This window comes from Aulostomus chinensis, chromosome 6 (assembly GCF_037954235.1).
Source record: "Aulostomus chinensis isolate RoL2024-O1b breed Wild chromosome 6, RoL_Achi_v1.0, whole genome shotgun sequence".
NCBI lineage: Eukaryota > Metazoa > Chordata > Actinopteri > Syngnathiformes > Aulostomidae > Aulostomus > Aulostomus chinensis.
In genome coordinates this window covers 1,604,488-1,628,632 of record NC_141325.1, presented here as the reverse complement: position 1 = coordinate 1,628,632, position 24,145 = coordinate 1,604,488, and the positions used below count along the sequence as shown (strand labels likewise).

The 24,145-nt window shown below is 46.0% G+C and overlaps 2 protein-coding genes and 3 pseudogenes across 5 annotated transcripts in view; 2 read left to right on the top strand and 3 right to left on the bottom strand.

Moving 5' to 3' along the window:
- Positions 1-18,607, top strand: part of sh2d3cb (SH2 domain containing 3Cb) — a 30,421-nt gene extending 11,814 nt beyond the window's left edge. For both annotated transcript variants that reach the window (XM_086205738.1, XM_086205739.1), the window contains 8 exons: positions 1,177-1,571; positions 2,250-2,338; positions 13,754-14,220; positions 14,292-14,407; positions 14,549-14,720; positions 15,287-15,398; positions 15,898-16,104; positions 16,491-18,607. In XM_086205738.1, the coding sequence (XP_086061864.1) occupies positions 1,177-1,571; positions 2,250-2,338; positions 13,754-14,220; positions 14,292-14,407; positions 14,549-14,720; positions 15,287-15,398; positions 15,898-16,104; positions 16,491-16,660 (1,728 nt within the window). In that variant the 3' untranslated portion in view covers positions 16,661-18,607. The remainder of the gene's footprint in view (positions 1-1,176; positions 1,572-2,249; positions 2,339-13,753; positions 14,221-14,291; positions 14,408-14,548; positions 14,721-15,286; positions 15,399-15,897; positions 16,105-16,490) is intronic.
- On the bottom strand, positions 2,924-5,451 carry LOC147259656 (UDP-glucuronosyltransferase 2B20 pseudogene; annotated as a pseudogene).
- On the bottom strand, positions 6,199-12,604 carry LOC147259654 (UDP-glucuronosyltransferase 2B20 pseudogene; annotated as a pseudogene). The gene is made up of 2 exons (XR_015116342.1): positions 12,513-12,604; positions 6,199-8,435 (listed from the first exon to the last, which is right to left on the bottom strand). The product of XR_015116342.1 is annotated as a UDP-glucuronosyltransferase 2B20 pseudogene (transcript).
- On the bottom strand, positions 9,462-11,420 carry LOC147259655 (UDP-glucuronosyltransferase 2B20 pseudogene; annotated as a pseudogene).
- Positions 18,608-18,875: 268 nt separating the features above from the next.
- On the top strand, positions 18,876-22,920 carry tor2a (torsin family 2, member A). 2 transcript variants are annotated; one of them, XM_086205741.1, is made up of 5 exons: positions 18,876-19,150; positions 19,780-20,045; positions 20,130-20,305; positions 20,782-20,909; positions 21,210-22,920. In XM_086205741.1, the coding sequence occupies exons 1-5, from the start codon at positions 19,030-19,032 to the stop codon at positions 21,452-21,454; spliced, it is 936 nt and encodes a 311-aa protein (XP_086061867.1). In that variant the 5' UTR covers positions 18,876-19,029; the 3' UTR covers positions 21,455-22,920. The 2 variants fall into 2 exon arrangements, with proteins under 2 accessions (XP_086061867.1, XP_086061866.1); XM_086205740.1 differs by having other exon boundaries at positions 19,777-20,045.
- Positions 22,921-24,145: the final 1,225 nt, after the last annotated feature.

Here is a 24,145-nt window from a genome sequence, read left to right as displayed (position 1 = left end):
TGTGACTCTTCCTGTGGACGAGGGCGAGTGAGTCGGTTCTGCACCGACTGGTCGTGCTCGTCTCTGAGCATTGAAGGGGGAGGTTTTAGTTAGTTTTTGCTCATATTGAAGTGTTTGTGGCGTACGAAGACCTGGATTATAGCGGGTAAATAATTGGAGTCTTTTACTATTGTTAGCATCAGTCGGCATTAGCTTCTAGCTAAATATATGTGGCTGGGTCTTTCTGCGTGCTGAAGTCATGAGGAAGTAACGCAGGAGGGGAAAAAACACCTTCATGAGCTCACGACTCCTACGAGTGAGTCGTTGAAAGGTGAAATACACTCTTTGGGGAAGTACTGCGTGAACAAAGCCGGCTGTGGTAACTGTTGACTGACTACCATGTCGTATCATACTCATAACATGGTTGAATTATAGGGTGGATTTTCCCTTTAAACTCATAACTGTCATGCAGTGGTTGAGCCACAAGATGGAGCTCTGCTCCAACGCCAGCCCCGAACTTGAGTCAGCCAAAATGATCCTTCGTTTACACGTAAACTCCTGTCCTTGATTGAATCTAGTTTTGAAAAGAACAGCAAAAGAATCACTCCCTGTTATTCTATAGACTTTATCAGTTCTAATCCAGTTATTAAATCTAGATCAATAAATCAATACAGCAATGTAGCACAACTTTAGAAGGCATTATTTAAGCAGCCAAGACCAGTACATGATTAAGATTCAGTGAAGATTCGGATGAGCTGCACGCTTTTGATTGGGAATCACATGTCAGTCGTTCAGTATGTGCCAGTATGTATTTTTCCTATATCGCTAACGCTCACGTGCACTTGCAAAGGTGTTCAGTTCTTCCTCCTTCTTGTCTAAATTATTAGCTTTCATATTGCAGTGAAAAAATTAAGTTCCGTTTATTAAAATGTATACAGCATTTATCTCGAGCAGGTCTAGACCATCCTGCTCTTTATATACTTGCCGTGTAAACACTCAGGAACAAGTTCAGCTGCAGCTCCTCAGCGAGGATTATGGGTAATCACAAGATGTGATACTAGTACGATGAACTTGTTTGTTTTCAATCTGCCCAAAATACTCATTGTAATGTTGCATGAAGTAGAGCCCCCACTTCTGTCTGGTATTATATGAACAATTGAGTTTTGATCACCAGAAAGGATGAAAATGTCTCCTCAGGTGTCCGAGAGCCTCGTGGTGAACCATGGCGACTTCCTCGTCCGGGACTCGGAGTCCAGTCAGGGCAACTTTGTCCTCACCAACCAGTGGGAGCATAAAACCAACCACTTCCTCATCAGGAAGACGGTGGTGCAATCCAGTGAGACGTACACTCGGGTCCAGTACAGCATGGACCAGGAGGCCTTCGACTCAGTACCAGCCCTCATTCACTTCTACATTGGCAGCAAGGCAGTTCTGACCCGCTGGAGCAGGGCTCAGATTCACAGGCCTGTCAACAGGACTCTACCTCTGAGCTACCTAGAGACAGCTTTCTGCAGCAGCACCAGCCCACCCACCTGCCTCCAAGAGCAGAAGAACAGCAGTCTGACTGGCAAGGAGAGGATCTGTCCCAGAAGGTCAGGCTTCATCCAGGCGAGCCACCAGGATCAGGCCCAGTTTAGGAAGCACAGCCTGAGAACTCTCATCCCATCCTTGTCTGCAACACCTTGAGGGAAGGTCTCAAAATTTGCCACAAACTTCCACTGACACTCAAGGATGAACTTGAGTCAAGACCTTGGTGGTCAAACATCAAAGGTCACAGATTGAGAACTGTCTACTTTCTCTTCTTGTCAAACTCAGAGAAGATTAAACGCTTAATTTGCCAGCTTCCATTATGGAATAACACCATCTTATACCAGAGCCATGAGCACTGCGGTCTGGTTGTCTGCCTCTGTGACGCATGTCTGCCATTGCAACCTCGACTTTCTCCGACCACCAATCTGAAGTAATTCCCTCAAGATGTTCCTACAACATTACAGTCAGTAACACAGTTACTTAGATGATGATCATTTGTGATGTCACGCATGGAGTCAGGTATTAGCCAGTCACCAAGCTGATGTGGAGACTTTAAAGAAGGAGGTAATGTGTCAAAGATTTGGTGCAGGAGAACTTTTCTGTCAAAGTTTACATCTCCTTGAACCAGTCCTCATCTGGGCTTCTGGGTTGTTGTTTTGTTATTTTATTTCAATCATAGGCTCTTTTTTTTTAACCTCGATGTCCTGCTGCGTTGTAATCATCTTGTTTTCTCTGTGCAGTCCGTCAGGTCTCCACCACAGAGAGGATGACCTTCCCCCACGACCCGATGCAGAGTCTCACCTCACGACAACAACTCCGTGCAACAACCGTGAGTTTCTTCTCTCAAAATGGAGACTGTTGTATGTGTGAGGAAGCTTTCAGCTGGGAGAGCTAATCCATGTAAGAAAAGATTCGAATGAAGTACTTCAACTTTTTGCCGTCCTCTGGAGTGGAATCACAACCGGATGTTGTGATGTTGTTGAGAAAACATGGCTGACCTGGACACCAAGAAGCTCACTCTTTTGGTGCAGCAACAGTTGGAGCAAAACAACCATGCATTAAAATCCTACTGAGATATATCCAGAAAAGCTCGGCTATGGCAGGCGAGTTAACTTTGTTATAGAATGTGAAGAAAAAAACTCCCTTTCTAGCTGCGTACACTGCCACAATAATTACAATTTAAAAAAATAAACACAAAATAATTTGGTCTTGTCAGATTCCCCACATTTCTTTGAGTTGCAGCCTGGAGAGCCATGTGACATAATCCAGCATTCGAGGTTCTTGCCCAGCATGGTGTCAGAGGAACATGGCCACTGTGTGAATATTGTCTATCATTGTGTCTCTTTATTTTTCAGAAAAAAAAAAAAAATTTATCTCAGCATTGTCAAAGCTGAAAAAGGATATGCTAGGATGTCAAAGATGTGCAACTTCAACAGACACTTCAATGACAACTCAATGACAGCAAAAGTACTCGATAATAAGAAAAAACTTCAAACCTCATGCATAGAAGTAGTGTAAGAAGACACTTTTAAGCTGCTTTTCATCAGCTGCTTCAAGGAGTGCAGTAATTTAATCTGTTAACATATGAGCATGGAACCTTTACAAAACACAGCAGAAGGTTTAAATGTTCTCGTGAATGTCCCATAACCACGATTGTCTGCTGTTGTTTCAGGAAAAAATTCTGTTGTAGTTGGGAAAAAAAACTTCCCAAGGAAATCACATTCATATTTGAGGTAGAATTAAAAAAAAAAAAAAAAAAAAAGGACTGACAAATTCTTCTCAACAGAGTACAGAAGCTGAGAACAGCCATGTTTTGAATCCAATTATAAGCATGGAAATTTTCAACTCTGTAAAAAGAAAAGAAACAACAGTAATATAAGAAAGACTGACAAAACATGAGAGGGCTGGATGAAATATTTTAACCAATATCATAACAATTCAATTATGGTAAATGTTATCAATGAATTTAATAGAACTCAACTCAGAACTCAGAGAGCTGAAATCTATTCCCAGTAAACTTACCACAAGCAACAATTGTGAAACGATGCTCCTGGAGAAGCCTCAAGTTTGTATGAGATCAACATCGTTTTTAAGAAGAATGAGTTTATTCATGATCTCACAGAGAACTGCTGCTGGATAAAAATAACAAGACAACTACATACCTGCTTTGGTTGCAGCCATTTTAGCACATATTATGAGGTAAGTTTGTGTCTACAAATACTTATTAAGTACCAGAAAGTACAATATGTTCCGATGGTATTCTTGATTCTGAATACACAAAGAAAGAAGGATCGCAGTCACATTTCTGCTGCCATATATTTATCATTCCTTTTTGAATTTCCTTGAAGAAAACAACCTCCTCCACAAGAAATGAACTGCTGAAATGAAAACAGTTACAACTAGGAGTATAACAACCAGCAAGAATGCCACAACGTCAATGGAGTGGTACTGGATCTTGGACATCATGTAGGATTCTGTCCTTAGATGTGGTGCTCCTTTGTGCCTCATGACAAACTCGATCCAGAACATGGCGCGGTCCAGGGGTTTCATGGGCTGATCTCTTTGCAGTGTGGACAGCGTCTTCATCCTCTCCCTGTAAACTGGCTCATAGAGCACCTCCTTCAGGGCCTCCAGGAAGTTCTCTTCATTCACTGTTGCAATGTCCAGCACTTTCGCCACACCTCTAGTTTTCATCCTGAAGAAGTTGTCTTGCTGGTCAAACATGAGGGGCAGCCCAACCAGAGGAACGCCATGGTAAATGGCCTCCTGTAGTCCATTGGTGCCTCCGTGGGCCACAAACACTCCGGTCTTGGGGTGACCCAGCAGGTCATTTTGAGGCAGCCAGTCCAAAAGTAAGGTATTGTTGCCAAGTGTGGATGGTCTTTTGCCCGTGTGCCTCCAAATTACCTTTTGAGGAAGTTGGGCGAAAGCAGCAGCAATGTCCTCAGCAATATCCTCAGGGAGTTTGGCCACCAAGGTGCCCAAGGTCATGATGATGACACCATGTTCACCAGAGCTCTGAACAAATTCCTCCAGCTCTTTAGAGAGGGGCTTGGAGGGTTTGCATTGAAATCCTGACATGTAGATGACGTTGGGCATTGTGGGGCGCGGGAACTCAAACGTGAAATCATTCCTCATTAACCAGATGTCTGCTGCCTGGAAGAGCTCCATGTAGTGTACATCAGGGCCAAAGTAGCGATGAACAAATGGTTTATAGTTGGGGTCTGTGACGTACCAAATCTGAAGTCGTGTAAAAAAGTAATGAACAACATTTTTGAGCCTCTGGGTAAATGTCATCTTGTCAGTCAACTCTGTCCCTGGGATTGGGACATAGGACAATGGGGAAGGAGCGATTGCAAGATGGCCTTCACCCTGAATTGTCCATCTGACGTTTAAGACAAGGGGAAGTCGTAGACGGTGTGCCAGAAGCACTCCTCCACCGATGGCGGGGTCCGTCAGTACTAAATCATATTTGGCATCCTTTAAGCTTTGCATCAGTTGTGTGTTCTCAAACATGTCTCCCATCATCTCAACCAACTGCTTGTTCAGCTGGTAGAATTCTCTCATCACTTCATACTCCAGATATAGACGGGTCCAAAATGAAGCGCCCTGCCGCCGCAGGTTTATCATTTTTGTCACAAATAACCCAAAACTTTCTTCGTCAAAACCACCAGAGGATTTAATAGTGATGGTCTTGTACTGATGAGACTCTGCTTTGATGTACCAGCTGTCTGAAGGCCGTATCACTGTGACATCATGACCTCTGGTGTGAAGCTCTTCAATGAGGACCCTCATGTTGACCCAATGACTTCCATCTATAGGGAACACCAAAACTTTCCCTCCATTTACCGAGACTGAAGAGCAGAGCAGCACAGCAAGGGCCACCAAGGTTGGTCGGTACATGTCTGAAAGAGTTTCTGACAAGAAATGTAAGGATGTTAGATCTGTTGTCCTTGACAAGGCTTTGCTGTTCTTGTGCCCTATTTAAGCTTGGCGCAAGCTTGCGCTTGGTCAAGTACAAGCTTCATTGCTCAATTCAATCCAGTGAATATGATGTTTTTAAGCCAAACACCCTGACCCACCCACGATCAAGTGAATCTGTGCTCCGTCTGTGCTGGTAGATGCTGGAGTTTGTCTGTGAGGTGTGTTGTGGCGCAGTCATGGCACATTGCTTTTTTGGGACACGTGAAGACTTTTGCACCATAGTCCAACAAAAGGCTGGTCTTTTTTCAACGGCATTACTGTAAGTGTGAAGGGCTATGAATGGCTGCATTAGTCATAAGAGCAGGATTTTGGTCCTATTGACAGCTGATAATATGGAAAAATTGGCCGCCACCTCCTCCGAGGTCTCCTACACCTCTGATAGTTTTATGGATGCCTTTTAGTCTCTTTTATAAAGATTCTATGTGCTTGTGTGCCTTCAACTGGTGTATGGAAGGTCTGTTTCTTCAGATGGGAAGCACTCGCTTTTCCCAAATTGAAAGGTTTGTCCCGCTTAAATCGTGACACCCCACTTCCTTGCGCAACCTGGTCTTGAAAGAAAATGACACGGACACTCTGATTGTTTTTATTGATATCACACCTGAATTACAGCTTTGAATAATTAGGTGTCTAGTGACTGCATCTTTGTGCCGTGGTTTATGCTCTGATTTTATGCCCTCTAAATACCAAAATGAGGCTGAACACGCCCTGAATGCGTGGTGCACACAATGTGCCATGGGCCAACCACCTGGTGCCACAGATCACTTGAATCAGGCTCCTTGAGTTCCAGACAATTTATCACTGTACTATTCAAGATAGAGTTACGTTGTCATGGTAAAATTATGAAGCATGTCATCACAGTTTGATGGTCTGTTAAAAATGAGTGAAAAATATCCCTTTGTCCAAGAGTCAAAGAAAATTTACTGTCAATTAATTATGACTTACATGTTATTTTTCAAGTATGGCCTGTAATTTAAAAAATTAATATACACGCTTGAAAAATCTGGACTCAGAACTCTTTGAAACAGTTCTTTGATATGAACTTTCAACTGACCACTTCATGCAGGGCCTTAAATCTACTGAATATTCCAGATATAACTTGAACTATCAAACAGACAATCAGCAAGCACGACAATACAGTCTTAGTGATGGAAATCACTAAAATTTAATGTGCATTTGTGCCTTCATACAATAAACATGTACAAGTCATGACAAGTCATTTTTATCCTCTTCTGTATTCCAGATACAGAACAGAGTTTAGTGCAAATGTCTTTACAAGAAAAAAATCAAGACTTTGGTGATGATATCAATAACAGGTGTCTAAGTCACAAATCTGCTGCCATATATTTATCATTCCTTTTTGAATTTCCTTGAAGAAAACAACCTCCTCCACAAGAAGTGAACTGCTGAAATGAAAATAGTTACAACTAGGAGTATAACAACCAGCAAGAATGCCACAACGTCAATGGAGTGGTACTGGATCTTGGACATCATGTAGGATTCTGTCCTTAGATGTGGTGCTCCTTTGTGCCTCATGACAAACTCGATCCAGAACATGGCGCGGTCCAGGGGTTTCATGGGCTGATCTCTTTGCAGTGTGGACAGCGTCTTCATCCTCTCCCTGTAAACTGGCTCATAGAGCACCTCCTTCAGGGCCTCCAGGAAGTTCTCTTCATTCACTGTTGCAATGTCCAGCACTTTCGCCACACCTCTAGTTTTCATCCTGAAGAAGTTGTCCTGCTGGTCAAACATGAGGGGCAGCCCAACCAGAGGAACGCCATGGTAAATGGCCTCCTGTAGTCCATTGGTGCCTCCGTGGGCCACAAACACTCTGGTCTTGGGGTGACCCAGCAGGTCATTTTGAGGCAGCCAGTCCAAAAGTAAGGTATTGTTGCCAAGTGTGGATGGTCTTTTGCCCGTGTGCCTCCAAATTACCTTTTGAGGAAGTTGGGCGAAAGCAGCAGCAATGTCCTCAGCAATATCCTCAGGGAGTTTGGCCACCAAGGTGCCCAAGGTCATGATGATGACACCATGTTCACCAGAGCTCTGAACAAATTCCTCCAGCTCTTTAGAGAGGGGCTTGGAGGGTTTGCATTGAAATCCTGACATGTAGATGACGTTGGGCATTGTGGGGCGCGGGAACTCAAACGTGAAATCATTCCTCATTAACCAGATGTCTGCTGCCTGGAAGAGCTCCATGTAGTGTACATCAGGGCCAAAGTAGCGATGAACAAATGGTTTATAGTTGGGGTCTGCAATGTACCAAATGTTAAGTCGTGTAAAAAAGTAATAAAGAACATTTTTGAGCCTCTGGGTAAATGTCATCTTGTCAGTCAACTCTGTCCCTGGGATTGGGACATAGGACAATGGGGAAGGAGCGATTGCAAAATGACCTTCGCCCTGAATTGTCCACCTTGCATTGAGGACAAGGGGAAGTCCTAGACGGTGTGCCAGGAGTGCCCCTCCACCTGTGCCAGGGTCTGCTAGTACTAAATCATATTTGGCATCCTTTAAGCTCTGCATCAGTTGTGTGTTCTCAAACATGTCACCCATCATCTCAACCAACTGCTTGTTCAGCTGATAAAACAGTGTCACCACATCATATTGCAGAGATAGTCGATTCCAAAGGGAGGCACCCTCTCGCCGCATATTTATCAGTCTGGTTACAAATGACCCAAGACCATCCCTGCTAAAACCACCAGGGGAATTGATCGTGATTGTCTCGTACTGATGAGACTCTGCTTTGATGTACCAGCTGTCCGAAGGCCGTATCACTGTGACATCATGACCTCTGGTGTGAAGCTCTTCAATGAGGACCCTCATGTTGACCCAATGACTTCCATCTATAGGGAACACCAAAACTTTCCCTCCATTTACCGAGACTGAAGAGCAGAGCAGCACAGCAAGGGCCACCAAGGTTGGTCGGTACATGTCTGAAAGAGTTTCTGACAAGAAATGTAAGGATGTTAGATCTGTTGTCCTTGACAAGGCTTTGCTGTTCTTGTGCCCTATTTAAGCTTGGCGCAAGCTTGCGCTTGGTCAAGTACAAGCTTCATTGCTCAATTCAATCCAGTGAATATGATGTTTTTAAGCCAAACACCCTGACCCACCCACGATCAAGTGAATCTGTGCTCCGTCTGTGCTGGTAGATGCTGGAGTTTGTCTGTGAGGTGTGTTGTGGCGCAGTCATGGCACATTGCTTTTTTGGGACACGTGAAGACTTTTGCACCATAGTCCAACAAAAGGCTGGTCTTTTTCAACGGCATTACTGTAAGTGTGAAGGGCTATGAATGGCTGCATTAGTCATAAGAGCAGGATTTTGGTCCTATTGACAGCTGACAAAGTGGAAAAATTGGCCGCCACCTCCTCCTTGGCCTCCTACAATGACTGCATCTTTGTGCCGTGGTTTATGCTCTGATTTTGTGCCCTCTAAATACCAAAATGAGGCTGAACATGCCCCAAATGCGTGGTGCACACAATGTGCCATGGGCCAACCACCTGGTGCCACAGATCACTTGAATCAGGCTCCTTGAGTTCCAGACAATTTATCACTGTACTATTCAAGATAGAGTTACGTTGTCATGGTAAAATTATGAAGCATGTCATCACAGTTTGATGGTCTGTTAAAAATGAGTGAAGAATATCCTTCAGCCCGTGGGAAAAGACAGATTTAGTCTAAATCAATGATGGCTTACATGTTATTTTTCAAGTGTGGCCAGCAATTAAAAAAAATTAAGATACATGCTTCAAAAAACAGGACTCAGAACTCTTTGAAACAGTTCTTTGATATGAACTTACAACTGACCACTTTATGCAAGGCCTTAAATCTACTGAATATTGCAGATTTAACTTGAACTATCAAACATATAATCGACAAGCACAACAATACTGTCTTCATGATGGAAATCACTAAAATTTAATGTGCATTTGTGCCTTCATACAATAAACAGGTACAAGTCATGACAAGTCATTTTTATCCTCTTCTGTATTCCAGATACAGAACAGAGTTTAGTGCAAATGTCTTTACAAGAAAAAAATCAGGACTTAATTCACAATTCTGCTGCCATATATTTATCATTCCTTTTTGAATTTCCTTGAAGAAAACAACCTCCTCCACAAGAAGTGAACTGCTGAAATGAAAACAGTTACAACTAGGAGTATAACAACCAGCAAGAATGCCACAACGTCAATGGAGTGGTACTGGATCTTGGACATCATGTAGGATTCTGTCCTTAGATGTGGTGCTCCTTTGTGCCTCATGACAAACTCGATCCAGAACATGGCGCGGTCCAGGGGTTTCATGGGCTGATCTCTTTGCAGTGTGGACAGCGTCTTCATCCTCTCCCTGTAAACTGGCTCATAGAGCACCTCCTTCAGGGCCTCCAGGAAGTTCTCTTCATTCACTGTTGCAATGTCCAGCACTTTCGCCACACCTCTAGTTTTCATCCTGAAGAAGTTGTCTTGCTGGTCAAACATGAGGGGCAGCCCAACCAGAGGAACGCCATGGTAAATGGCCTCCTGTAGTCCATTGGTGCCTCCGTGGGCCACAAACACTCCGGTCTTGGGGTGACCCAGCAGGTCATTTTGAGGCAGCCAGTCCAAAAGTAAGGTATTGTTGCCAAGTGTGGATGGTCTTTTGCCCGTGTGCCTCCAAATTACCTTTTGAGGAAGTTGGGCGAAAGCAGCAGCAATGTCCTCAGCAATATCCTCAGGGAGTTTGGCCACCAAGGTGCCCAAGGTCATGATGATGACACCATGTTCACCAGAGCTCTGAACAAATTCCTCCAGCTCTTTAGAGAGGGGCTTGGAGGGTTTGCATTGAAATCCTGACATGTAGATGACGTTGGGCATTGTGGGGCGCGGGAACTCAAACGTGAAATCATTCCTCATTAACCAGATGTCTGCTGCCTGGAAGAGCTCCATGTAGTGTACATCAGGGCCAAAGTAGCGATGAACAAATGGTTTATAGTTGGGGTCTGTGACGTACCAAATCTGAAGTCGTGTAAAAAAGTAATGAACAACATTTTTGAGCCTCTGGGTAAATGTCATCTTGTCAGTCAACTCTGTCCCTGGGATTGGGACATAGGACAATGGGGAAGGAGCGATTGCAAGATGACCTTCGCCCTGAATTATCCACCTTGCATTGAGGACAAGTGGAAGTCGTAGACGGTGTGCCAGGAGTGCCCCTCCACCTGTGCCAGGGTCTGCTAGTACTAAATCATATTTGGCGTCCTTTAAGCTCTGCATCAGTTGTGTGTTCTCAAACATGTCACCCATCATCTCAACCAACTGCTTGTTCAGCTGATAAAACAGTGTCACCACATCATATTGCAGAGATAGTCGAGTCCAAAGGGAGGCACCCTCTCGCCGCATATTTATCAGTCTGGTTACAAATGACCCAAGACCATCCCTGCTAAAACCACCTGGAGATTTAATAGTGATGGTGTTGCATTTGTAGGAACACCAAGACTGTCCCTCCGTTTACCAAGACTGAAGAGCAGAGCAGCACAGCAAGGGCCACCAAGGTTGGTCGGTACATGGGGCGTCTGGGGGCTTTCAACATAGATGGTATTGGAAAGAACCAACAAAATAATAAAACAGTTGTTTCATTTTAAATAAAACACTCCAGTGGTCGAGGCATACAGACACTGTGTGCTTCGACCACCCAAAACACATTTTGGTAGAACCTGATTTAACCAGTATTTAATGGCTGGAGTATTTGTGATCATTTCTAACCCGCATCCAACAAAGTCCACAACCATGCTCTACAAAGTATTTCCATTTTTTTTTCAGCATGCAGTCTGACACCTGATTCAGGACTTACATAACTGCTGTATTCCCTGCTGCTCAATAACAGTGTCCTGATTACGCAACTACACTGTGTGGAATTTCCTGCCACTTAATCCCAGGAGGTTTACAAAAGTTCCTGTGTCAGGTTACACAGCCCTGTGGTCATGTTCGTGTGCTGCTAGTCACTTTTAGCCTTCAAGGAGGGGACTTTATCGCTGCTGCTTTCTCTGTTTGCAAGGTCAAAGATCATGGTGCCTATCAGAATCAGTACCATGTGTGTCAAGAACCAGGTTCACTACTTGCATGCAGATTTTAGTGCTGTAGCTGCTAATGATGATAAAAGTAATTAAAAAAAAACACTACAGGACAAACAAACCTTTATGGAGGCACACTTATTTCCTGGAACCAGAGAAGAAGATAGAGACCCATCTCTCACCTGGGCAGCATTGGGAGCTGAGACTCACGCTAGTTAGCTTAGCAGAATGAACAGTGGTTTGGAAGTTAAAAAAAAGGTAAACTCTAGTTATGTTCATGCTGGAAAAGACCGCTTTGGAGTAAAAGTGTACTTGATGACTTTTGATAAGGTATGCCAACACTTCCCACTGACTACCAGTCATTGTGCTGAGCTAACGAGCGTTGGGTCTCAGCTCCCTAACGCAGCACAGCAGAGAGAAATGTGTCCATCTTAATGCTCTCGGGATGATGGACAATAATCTGCCGTGTTTCTTTGATAGTGTGGAACACTGACCACAAGTCCTAGTTCCTTAGGAAGAAGACAAAAGTGCTTTCATATCTGCTGCCAGATATTCTTTGCTTTCGTTAAAAAAAAAAAAAATCTGATTCTTTTTGCATTCTTAAATTTCTTCAAACAGGTGATTTTCTGAACAGATAACAATTTTCCATCTTTTAATTACACAGACCTTCTTGTGCTGTCTCTGCCTCATTATCCACAGATGTTACTGATGTCACATCTTACAATTCATAAGCTCAAGTTTGTAGGAACAATAAATGTGCAGCTTTTATGTCTAAAACGCAGTTGTGTTTTCTGGCTTCTGGGCATGACACATTTACTACCTCACTATGAAAGACCGCAGCATCCATCTGTACATAGTGTAGACAATTCCTGCACAAAACAACCAACAATACATCAACCAACACAAACTCAGAAACAGTAAAACATCTTTTCTAGTTTTAAATATTGGTGTTTTAGGTTCAGTAATCCAAGCACTTACCAAGAGCGCATCAGCCAGGAGACAGAGTTCATGAATCAACGTGATGGTGTGGACTCTGTGTTTTGGCAGTCTGAGCAGCTTTGAGGAAGCAAACGCTGGCGTAACAGGACTAAGGTTCAGAGGGTTAGGCATGCAGCTCAGGTCGATTACGCAAGGTCCAGCCATAAAATGATCACATGGCAAAGTCCTCTTGAACTTGAGTGGTATTAGTAATTGTAGTAACTGTAGTGTGGAGACTCGATCGGTCTGAGGTTGTTTATTATTATGGACTTGCAGGTTTAAATTGATGTCTGTTTTATCCCTCTTTCAAACAGAATCTGACAGTTTGTTTTCACTCATTAGAAGACTTGTTGAAGATCTGTGACTTGTCTTCAATGATTTATTAAACCACTGATGAGCGCACGATTGCTCGTCCTGTTTTTCCAGTTAAAGACTCCTGCAACAAACCTTTTATTTTGTGAGCTATGACATTTCAATAATCTTTTTTTTAAATGTGATTAAACCGTACAAGAAGAAGAGAAGCAGCGTTAACAAGGCTTTAAGTATATTGTAACGTAACACAATGTGACAAATAACAGCAATAGATGACACGCAATGCTGAAACTGACAAATAGGAACATTACAAACTGATAAAGAGGAACAAATCTCCCATAAAAGACAATATGAAGGTGAAGAGAGCAGAAACAATAACTCCTTCATGCACATAGATAGTGAGTAGTAAGGTCGTCTCGGTGGTCACGCCACACGTGTTGGAGTCTGTTCTTGTTTTACTGCCTTTTAAAACACCTGATGTGCTTTATTGAAGGTTTATGGCAGGTGTATTTTTCTTTGATCTTACAGTGACAATGAATGCATTTAACATTTTTAAATGAGAGAATCTCCACAGAAACGACCTCGTTTGTGCTGCACAGCGGCCGGAGCGGTGGAAGCACCTGTATTTATACGACCAGAACAAACACAGCTCGTGGATCTGGTGAAAGATCGTACTGCATCACACACGTCTCCCTGGCGTGTGAGGTGTCATCCTGATACTGCAGTGGGTGCTCTGTGAAATGCCAGCGGGGGGGGGGGGGTATTGTAGCAGCTTCCACGCCACTTGATCCAAGCTAATTTTCTGTTTTTGCCATCACGTTGTGTGGACCATGAACATGGTTTTTGCCAGTACACTGACCGTGGTCTCTGAAGTCCACCGCAAATGTTATTAATGAACTTGCCGACAACTTCTCCTCCTCTGTCTGCAGCACCACAGTCCTGGAGCCCCCGCAGTAGCCCGACAGCCAGCGTGGCTCCATCCCCGTCCCTCTCCAGGCGCTCAGATGTCGCTGCCCCCCTGTCCTCTAGCAGTACCCTCCCCAGACAGCATAACGACACACCCCAGATGGAGATTGCTACTGTGAGCCAGGACTCTCCATCCACAGCTTCAGATGGAAGCTGCTACACAGAGCTCTACCCTGGCCCTCAGAGCTACGTGGAGAGGCTGCGGGTGGAGGACGAGTCACTGGGCGTCAGCCAGTTGCGGTTGGAGGATGCAAACTTCTCTCCTGTGGTGGAGACAGTCTCTTCCTTCAGGCCCAGCAGGAACCAGTTGCCCCTGATGCCCAAGGAGAACAAGCCTCTGGAAGTGGTCATCCTGAGGAGAGTGAAGGAACTGCTTGCTGAAGTTGACCCCGGGACGGCGGCCAAACACATCACCCAGGGCGACTGCATGGTACTTCTGACTCCACCTCATGAAACACACGATACACGGTGTCCTGTCATACTGTGTTCTTTCTTTGTTAGGTTGCTAGAATTCTGGGTGTGACGCCAGAAATGCAAAGGATGATGGGAGTCAGTTCTGGGATGGAGCTGCTCACCCTGCCACATGGCCATCAACTCAGGCTGGACCTGCTGGAGAGGCGAGTAGGGTTCCAGAGATCTTTCACACCCTGGACCAACCTTCTAGTTCTGCGGACTTGTGTCACTGAGTGTTTTCACTTACTTGGCCAAAGGGTCTGAAGAGAGGCTGAAGAGTAAAGCTGGTGTTTCTCCTCTGGCAGGTTTCAGACCATGGCGATCATGTTGGCCGTGGATGTGCTGGGCTGCACCGGGACGACGGAGGAAAGAGCCGGTTTGCTTCATAAAATCATTCAGATTGCAGCAGAGCTCAAGAGCAGCATGGGCAACATGTTTGGCTTCGCCGCTGTCATGCGAGCCTTAGAGCTGCCGCAGGTACACACACAGCAGCCAGGCTTCACACACACACACACACACACACACAGATTCACTCTGAGAGGCAGTGATGATGGGAGGGTAAGACTTGTAGCCAGCCATGTAGCAGAAACATAATCATGTGTCACGCAGGTCATGTGATGTGCCTGCACACTCTACATAATGAAGGTAAAAGCATTCCCCCGTTACCTCTGAGCAGTGTTGAGGACCACTGAGCCTGCTGCTGGAATCATGCCGCATTCTTCATGTTGTAATATGTGGAGGTCGTTAATGCTCCGCCTCTAAAAACAGGAAGCAACTCTCTCCATTGATAATCTATTATCTGTATTTATTATTTTTGCCAATTCCTATTGATTTCTAATGTTTATATCATATCACTACATTCTCATTTATTTTAATGAGGAATATTTTATATTGCACTGTACTTTATGAGTGAGTTAGTCAGACGTTCTTTTTAATGTTTAAGCCCTGGTGTGTCCTTAAAGTTAATGTTTCTCAAGTTATTCCTCAGTTGACGACAACCAGGGTCACCGCCACCAGGGTTGATTATACTTCATGTCTCTCAGGTCACCCGACTGGAGCAGACCTGGACTGCATTACGCCAGCGGCACACAGAGGGCGCTATTCTTTATGAGAAAACTCTCAGGCCTTTCATGAAGAGCCTGAACGATGGGAGAGGTAGAGTTGTCTTATCATTTGCAGTTCTTGTATCTCCTCCTTTCAAGACGACACAAAAGATGCATCGTTTAAGTTCTAGCTGAAGGTACCAGCCGCCGGGAAACAAAAGCAGGAATTACTCGACAAGTGAGTTCATCCTTAAAATCATGTGAATGCCGATAGCCATGATTCTAGATTTGAAACATCGAATCTCATCTAATTTCTAAGCTGATAAAATCTCCTGCAGGTGAAGTTAAACCCATCAGTGCTGAGTTAGGATTCGTCTCTCCGAAACTACAAGTTTGAACTCCAGCAAAAAATGGGCGTTAGCTCAAATGGTGCAGTGATTGCTGAGTATGCAAGAGGTAGTGGGATCCATGCCACCTGTAGCGTTATTGTCACCTGCAAGTGTTCATTTACCTTCAAGTGTTTCGTCTTGAGGCCGAGGCTGGGTTTGTGTGGCGTGAGGCGAGCAACGACGTCACTGGATGCTAACAGCGTTTGTTTGGCTGCGTTCCAGAAAGCTGTCCACTGTCCAGCACCACTTTCCCTCACGTCCTGCCTCTCCTGTCTCTGCTGGAGAAGAGTGTGGCGGTGGGGGAGGGGACTGAGCCGTGGGAGACTGTGGAAGCCGGCGTGGACGTGGTGATGTTTCACCTTGGAGCGGCGAGGACCATTGCGCAGTTGGGGGGGATCTACCGCTCCAACGCTGAGAGCAAACTGCAAGGTAAGAAAATGAATTAGAGGAATCCAACACCACCACCCGTTGTTCCACTGGCAGGGGGTGGTGCGCCCCATCTCCAGTCTGGTTGTAATCACTCTGAGTGGTTACCAGCGGAGACCGTGGTTTCTTGTGTTGGTCTCGTTTGCTGTGATGTCACCAGTGTGAAGTGAGTGTAATCCAGCTCCTGGTGCACCTGTAAATGACCCATGTATGAGGGGACTACATCCCTTGCCTGCAGCGAGGAACGATTGTCCGTGCAGTCCTGCAACTTGTGGATGAGAAGTTTTAAATCCAGGTCCTGCAGCAGATCGGCATCCTTCTTGTGGACTGGTGTCTCACTCACGGCATCAGCAAGCGTGGGTGAACTGGTCTGTGCTGGGGTGTTGCAGGTTTCCTGGAGCAGGCTGAGGTCTTCCAGCTGTTCCAGACGGACTTCCAGATGAGGCTGCTGTGGGGGAGCAGGGGAGCTGAGGAAAGTCAGGCTCTGCGATATGCCAAGTTTGACCAGGTTCTAACGGCGCTGTCCAACCGGCTGGAGCCGCCCGTCAGACCACGCTGAGCCCAGTACTTCCTGTATTTGTGACATGCAGGTGGGCTGAGTTCCCCCCCCCCCGCCTCACGCTTCCGGTCAGCCTCCAGAACTTCAGTCGTCCTACAGTCTTGGTGTGGAGTTTCAGATTGAGAGCTTTCCTGAAATGATGACATCATCTGCTTTGTGACTTTGTATGGCGATGATGTTTGCTGTGCCTGTGGACTGGAACGTCCTGCACTAACACACTGATTTACAGGTTCACACAGCTCAGGAAGCAGCAGGACGCTACAGTGCTGCTGCCTGATCTCAGCTTCCATGTGACGTCAGGTTGAGTTTCTCTGAATGCTGACTCTGGATCAGCTTCTCTGGAAAGTGTCTCCACAGCTAAAAGGAACTAAGCTCATTTACAGGAATGAGAGGACCTGTGTTTGTGCTGGATTCACCAGTTTCAGACTGTAGCGGCTGGGTGGTGGTGTAGGTTTGTCACTACATGGCCCGTTTGTGTGAGATACACTGTGAACTCTAACACCCCCAACCAGAAATGCAGTTACCCTCCGAAAGTTGATTCTGGTTCACCTTTCCTGGGTTGCTCAGCAACTCTGGCAGCTATGTTGCGTCATTCCCATTCAAATGAAGCATAAAACCTGCATTCTGGCCACAGCGCTGGATTAAGAAGACAACCAGAAGTGACCTCTGATCATCAGTTTCAGCCATCGTTTGAAATGCCAGAATCATCAATCCAACACAGATGGTGGTGATTCAGTCAAAGAACGAGTTGATTCTTCACCCATAAAGAGTACTTTGTCTTTCAAGTTCTCACTGATTTGAGTCTGAAGCCCATAAAGCTTTTTTTAATCCTCCTTTATCGCTTCTTTGTGACTCCAGAATGCAGAAAGTGCCAGCCACAGATATTTAGCCTGAAGCTAACGGAGACTAACAGCTAACAGTTAGCCTACCGTTAAAAGAAATCTAGAAGACAAAAAAGGCTCTGCCTGCATTAATATCAGGAGGGTTGTGTGTAACCTTGGTGATGAACACCAGTTTAACATGAGGAGACATTGTAGTGGTAGAATCAGACACGTAGCCGGAACTACTTTCCTGACTGGGAGCAGTGATTTGACGCAGCACCTCCAAAGCTCCACTGGAACTTGGGTCAACAGAACCAAAGGTTTGTGGACGGACTTCTCTACTAAAACCATCTGGAAACTCTGGCAGCATCTTTTACTGAACTGTTTATGGGCTCTGCTCGTGGACAAAGATCTCACTGTGAACCAAAACGTGACAACAAGACAGGGAAACCTGCGGTACCTGGTTGCTGTCACCGTACGTCTCAGCCGGAAAGTAAGAGATATGTTTTCATGACAGTTGAGGCTGTTTTTCATCTTGACTCAATTTAACGCGTGTGTGTGTGTGTGTGTGTGTGTGTGTGTGTGTGTGTGTGTGTGTGTGTGTGTGTGTGAGAGAGAGAGAGAGAGAGAGAGAGAGCGAGTGCCTGAAGGCTGGCCCTTCCCTGTGTGAGCTGTATGTCTTACTGCACAACCCAATAACAGCAGCAAAGAACGATATCCCATCTCCATGTCCTTATTATCAATGTGGATGATTAGGATGGTCTCATGTGAAGGGAACATTGTGTTGTGTTGTCAATGTTTGGGTTAGTTCACCTTGGGTTCAGGCAAACCTGGAACTTCCTGGTTCCTTCTACCTGTTTTACTCTTCCAGGCTTTACTTGTCTGTACTCTGAATGAAGTAATGAAGTGTTTGAGCTGGAAGTGAACTGACCCAGACCACACAACTGCACCTCTTTGCATGAACAGTGTTAACTCCCTTTATGGGAAATGTAGATGAAGTGTTTTTTTTATCAGCCTTTCCAATCCAGTTTATTGGATGATTTCATATGTCTTTGTGTTTTGTGTGTGTTTATATATTTTTTTTTTCCAAATATATATATATATATATTTTCCAAATATATATATATATATATATATATATATATATATATATATATATATATATATATATATATATATATATATATATAGATTATCTTTCTTCATGGGACTTTCGCCAATAAAGTGTGCCCTCTTGCGTTGACATCTCATGTAACACGGACATTATCCAATGTGACACACAGACTTCCGGTCCGAGAGTGTGGCCAGTTTTTCTGTATCCAGCAATGAAAAATAAAACTAAAGTTCTTTGTTTATGGATGTGGTTTTTGGACTGTGGACCTCCAACGCTGTCGGACTACCCATGTTAGATGCATTCTGGGATACTGAGTATTCTGGTTACATACTCCCGTTTAACTTCAGGCAACCTGGAAGTATAAAAACTACAAGGGGGTCAGCGCTATAGGGAGAAGATCCCGTTTGGCTTCGAAGTGCCTGCGGGCAGTCAAGATGTTGGCCGTCCTGGCCGTCCTGCTTTTATTCGCTCCCCAGCCGGCCTGCTCGGTGTTTCAGAGGTTGTACTGCACCATATCAGACAGCTGTGAATGCGACTTCAAGCCGAATATCAGAGGTGAGAAATTAATTATCTGTCCGAGCCAACCAACGTCAATTACCGGCTCCTGCTACGTGTTAGGTAGCTAGCTAGTTAGCTATTTAGCTTTGAATGCTTGAGTTGGTCCGTTTTTTTTTTCCATTAAGGGCTTTTACAACATTCAGAGTGTGTTACCCTCCCAATTTTGTCATAGCTTAAATTTTATCAATAAGGGACAGCGAAATTCAGGCTGAAACCTCAGTCACTGACTCGTCGTTAGCGTTAGCTTGCTAACAAACAGGAAGTCATCCTCGTGAAATTGAAACTTAAGACCCACTGAGATACAACCTGTGTAAAATCACGTTTCCAAGATAGTGTCTTTTAATTAACATTCAACGAATGAAACGAATACTGCCGCCTCATGTGACTCAGTAGTTTAGGACAGGACAGTGAGTCCACCGAGTGTCCTGCCTCGTCTGAGACTGACAGCAACACTAGGAAAGCAGAAGCCCTGCAGGTTTCTGATCATGGGGAACAGGATTCTTGAGAGGATCGATATCCCCCTTCATTGACTGTTACAAAGCGATTGAGAAAAAATGGAGGTCTATTGCTTAATGGTGTTGCAAACAGTCCTGGTGCTGACATCAAAGTGCGTTTGTTCCAAGCAGACCTGGAGTGGGACCTCTACAGGAACCTCTTTGGACAGCATCTGGCTCAGGACATTGTCTCAGAGGAAGTGGCCAAATTCCTTCAGAATAAGAGCCCAGAGAGGCCACTGGTTCTGTCCTTCCATGGCTCGTCTGGGACAGGGAAGACGCTGGTCAGCTCCATGCTGGGCAATCATCTGTACGGCTCCGCGATGAGCAGCCCGTACGTTCACCAGTTCATCCCCACGCTGCATTTTCCTTTAGCCAATGAGGTGCAAGCTTACAGGGTAGGTGGGCCTGTCAATCTCTGTGTAATAATAACCTTTTATGGTGTAATGGTGAGGTTTGACACCGTGATATGTTTCCTCCAGGAGGGGCTGAGGAGGTGGGTGCAGGGGAACCTGACAGAGTGCGCCCGCTCCGTCTTCATCTTTGACGAGATGGAGAAGATGCCGCCAGGCCTCATCGACATCCTCGAGCCTTTCCTAGGCCCCTCCCACGTCGTCTTTCGCACCAACTACCGCAAAGCCATCTATGTATTCATTAGGTACAGAAACACACGCGGGAAGGGTGTTGGGGGTGTGTGTGACATGCTCTCCCCGGCTTTATCTTGCTCACACACCCACATGAGGTGTGTGTGTGTGTGCGTGCGTGTGTGCGTGCGCACCAGCACAACATGATTTTAAATACCTGGAAAGTTGTTGAGCTCTGCTCCCAGGTCTCCTCTTGTCAGGCAGCAGATCTTCTTTGGTTCTCACCCGCCTGCTGTTCTGTCCTGGTGCTCCCAGCTTCTGTTTTGTATCTTGAAACTGAAGCGTGGCGTCAGCCTTCTTGGTGACCGTGAGCTTCAAGGAACGTACTGATATTTGAGATGCTGAGGGATTGTGGGTATTGTGGTTTTAGCCTCTAATATGTAACATGAATATTTCTCACATGCGGTTTGCTCCATTAATGGAATGACCCTGAAAGGAACCTCAACATCAGCTGAGTAGGAGGAGTCTGAACGTGTCTGTTTCCTCGCAGCACCACTGGTGAGGACGCAATCAACCAACTGGCTCTGCAGCATCGGCAGGCTGGTCGGGACAGAGAGGAGATCAGGCTGGAGGATCTGGAGGAAGCCGTCGCACACTCAGTCTACAGCAGCAACACGAGCAAGTCTCCTTGAGATCGTCTGAATCATTAGAACGCGTCGCAGCGGGGAACATTGTGTGATGGTTCCACCGGGGCAACTGGCCGGCGTCACGTCAAGCCCACTGAAAGTGCACTTTTTCACACTGACAGGCTCAGATGTTGTTAGACTTGTCCAGCAGCAGAGAAGTGATGGGAGCCAGTTGCCCCGGTGGATCACATCCCAGCTGCTCTGCCCCCCCCAGCCTGGAGCCATTTAACGAATGCTTGTTTCCATCTTTCACTGAGACTAGAAAAAGAACTGACGCTAGTTTTCTCTCCAGGTGGCTTCTTTAACTCCAGCATCATCCAGCAGAAGCTAATCACCCGCTTCGTTCCTTTCCTGCCTCTGACTCGACTCCACGTGGAACGCTGCATCCGCTCGCAGCTCTGCCAGCGGGACTCCTGCGGCCGCCTCGACGTGGTGGAGGCAGTCGGGGGTGACATGATCTACTCCCCAGTCAAGGGACACTATTTCTCCACCACAGGCTGCAAGACTGTCCCCGCTAAAATCAACCTGTTCCTGTGAGCTGAGGGTTTGATTTAGCGTCTGACAACAGGAACTCATCATCAACACCTACATGGAGGTCAGAGCAGAGACGGAGCGCCGCCTGCTGTTGGCGTCACAGGGTGCCGATCTGATTCAAAGCCGTGTTGCTGCTCAGAGCTGCGTCTCCCCGAAGGCCTGTTGTTGGGACGCGTCCTCAGGAGAGTTATTTCCCTGAGCGCCATCAACGCTCTACCTCAGACGACTCCACCAATCCATGAACTCCAGGCTGGTTCGGCGTGATCTCGTGTCTCCTCGGCATCGCGATTCCATCTGTACAGGAAGCGTCACCCATGGGTGGCTCAGATGTTCTGCTTCTCAGTTTTGGTTTCTCTGAACAGAATTGAAACTCACCTGTCGATTTTAACATGTCGACGATGAACATCCAAACCTTCCACCCAGAGTTTTCTTGTTTCTCCAAAATGTCCACTTGAAGTGAGGACAACGTATTTTTTTCTGGATGCGGATGAAGTTTGGGTTTTATTGAATCTCGATCATCTGAATGGTTGAAAGCACTCAAGGCTTCAGAAGTGATGCAGGTGTAATTCCAAATCAGTCACTTTGATCCAGGTGTGGCCAGATGTTCCGCTACATTACAGCTGTTTGCATTGCTTTACAAAAAAACCCAAATTGTTGCAGAGACTTCATGTAAGTTTAGGCGCCGTTTGTAAGATCCGTGATCCGCTCACAAGTGGCGCACGCGCTCGGCGCCCCCTGAAGGTGTCCTGACATCCCGTCACTGAAACCGCGTCTTTGCTGATTTGATTTGTCAGGAAGACGCAGACTCGGTCAGGAGTGTTCGGATTTCTCCCTCCTTCTTTTAATTTAAAAATGTGAGGACAATGGCGCAGCGCAACATGGCTGTGTCGACACGCTTTGTGTTGCAAAGTCACGTATGTGCTGATTAACATACAGTTTGAGGAGGTGAAACATGGAGATGTGTGTAAAAGCCAAGTGAGACCGCCGGTGATCCGATCCCACCAGGACGGAGCTCAGCAGGTGTTCAGCAGCCACTGAAACCTTGGCATCAGTGTTGACAAGCCTTGAACATTTCAAACATCCTCAAGTATTTTTTCCTGGAGACTGAAAACTGCCAAACTGAAGCTGTGTGGGAAGGCGAGAGAACTGTGGTGGTTTTACTTGAAGCTGCCGTCCTGCAGCTGAGGGCTCGTCCTTGGTTGTGCCAGCAGGTGGCAGCACAGACTTGACATTGCCAAGCAAGCGGAGGTGAAGCAGAGTTCACCGGCTCTGTTAAAGGAATCCTGTGAGTGTTGTGGAAATGAATTCACCTTCAGGTGCTTCCACGCTCGCAAAGAGCACTTTAATGAACCTGAGTGATCGTTGAGATGAAGCAGAGACGCTCCACAGTGTTTACAATCATCACGTGACCATCAACCTTCACTGTTTACTGACACACATTCTGGATAATCAATCAATAAATCATTTTATGACTCAAATGTTTTTCTGCTTATATTTTCCTTCATTGCAGTAAGTTGTTGTGAGTCTCTGAGACACTAAAGGTGTTGCAGACCCTTGACATGGTGCATTCAGAAACACTCAGACATTTGATGACTGGCCTCCTTGAAGATGAGAAGTCTGTTAAAAGGGCTCTTTCCTAGCAGGCGTGCTCACACGGTCACGTCATGCCGGTTGGTTCAGTCTGGAACCCCCAGATAGTTCTGACACCTGTAAGCCTCCAGGTACGTTACAACAGCGTCCTCCCTAAAGTCCTGTAGTCCAGGTGTAGTAGTGGTGTAGCATTGAGACTGTTGGTGTCCCAGTGAACAGGAAGCAGGAGGGACAGGATCTCTGATGAGGCTCAGCCATCTCAGTTCACCAGCAATTAACAGACCTTCCATTGGTAATGTGCCGGGGTCAGAGGTCACCAGCGTCAGCGTCTCCATCTTTGCCATGCATGAACATTCATCTTAGTGCAGCTGGTTTAAGAACCGAAGCCTGGAGCTTTTTACGTGGTGTAGGACTCATAAATGTGGAGTGGACCCACATCCTGGATTGACAGTTGTGGTTCGCCTCTGTGGTGCCACCTGTGGATCCATCCATTCATTCAACCCTGACATGTCCTGCTTGACCTGTCAAGCAGGACATGTCAACTCTAAATTGACTGTAGGCGTGGCTGGGAGAGCCAATGGTTGTCTGTCTCTATGTGTTGGCCCTGCCATGGACTGGTGACCTGTCCAGGGGGAAGGCTGCTGGGATAGGCTCCACCCCCACCACCCTCAACAGGAGAAGATGGATGGGTTGTGGGGGGGAGTGGCTGGAGCCAATCCCAGCTGACCTCAGGTGAGGGGTGGGGTTCACGAGAGCCAATCCACCGTAGGGCGCCACCTGTGGATGTTGATGGAAAGAAGAGTTTCTGTACTGCAGCCTGAGGACTCCACCTCACAGCCAGCGCTGGGCGCGAACTCTAGCAGCTTCGCTAGTTTCACGCGGAGCTCCCTCATTCTTTAAGAAGCAAATCAACTGGCACTCTGTCCACGCCGACAAGTGCGGACAACAAGCAATGCAATGTTCTATGTATCTTGTGCTGAATTTAAAGGAACACGTTCCTGGAGACAGACACTAGGGAGCTGAGACCCTCGCTATTTTGCTTAGCATGATGAATGGTAGTGAATGGGAAGTGTTAGCATGTGCTCCCCAATGCCGCAGAAAAAG

What these genes read in the sequence shown, in the direction of transcription:
- tor2a (XM_086205740.1), top strand. Translation starts at nt 19,030, where the DNA reads ATGTTGGCCGTCCTGGCCGTCCTGCTTTTATTCGCTCCCCAGCCGGCC. An exon ending in CTTCAAGCCGAATATCAGAG is followed by an intron (nt 19,151 to 19,776) that starts GTGAGAAATTAA and finishes GTTTGTTCCAAG; the next exon opens with CAGACCTGGAGTGGGACCTC. An exon ending in ATGAGGTGCAAGCTTACAGG is followed by an intron (nt 20,046 to 20,129) that starts GTAGGTGGGCCT and finishes TGTTTCCTCCAG; the next exon opens with GAGGGGCTGAGGAGGTGGGT.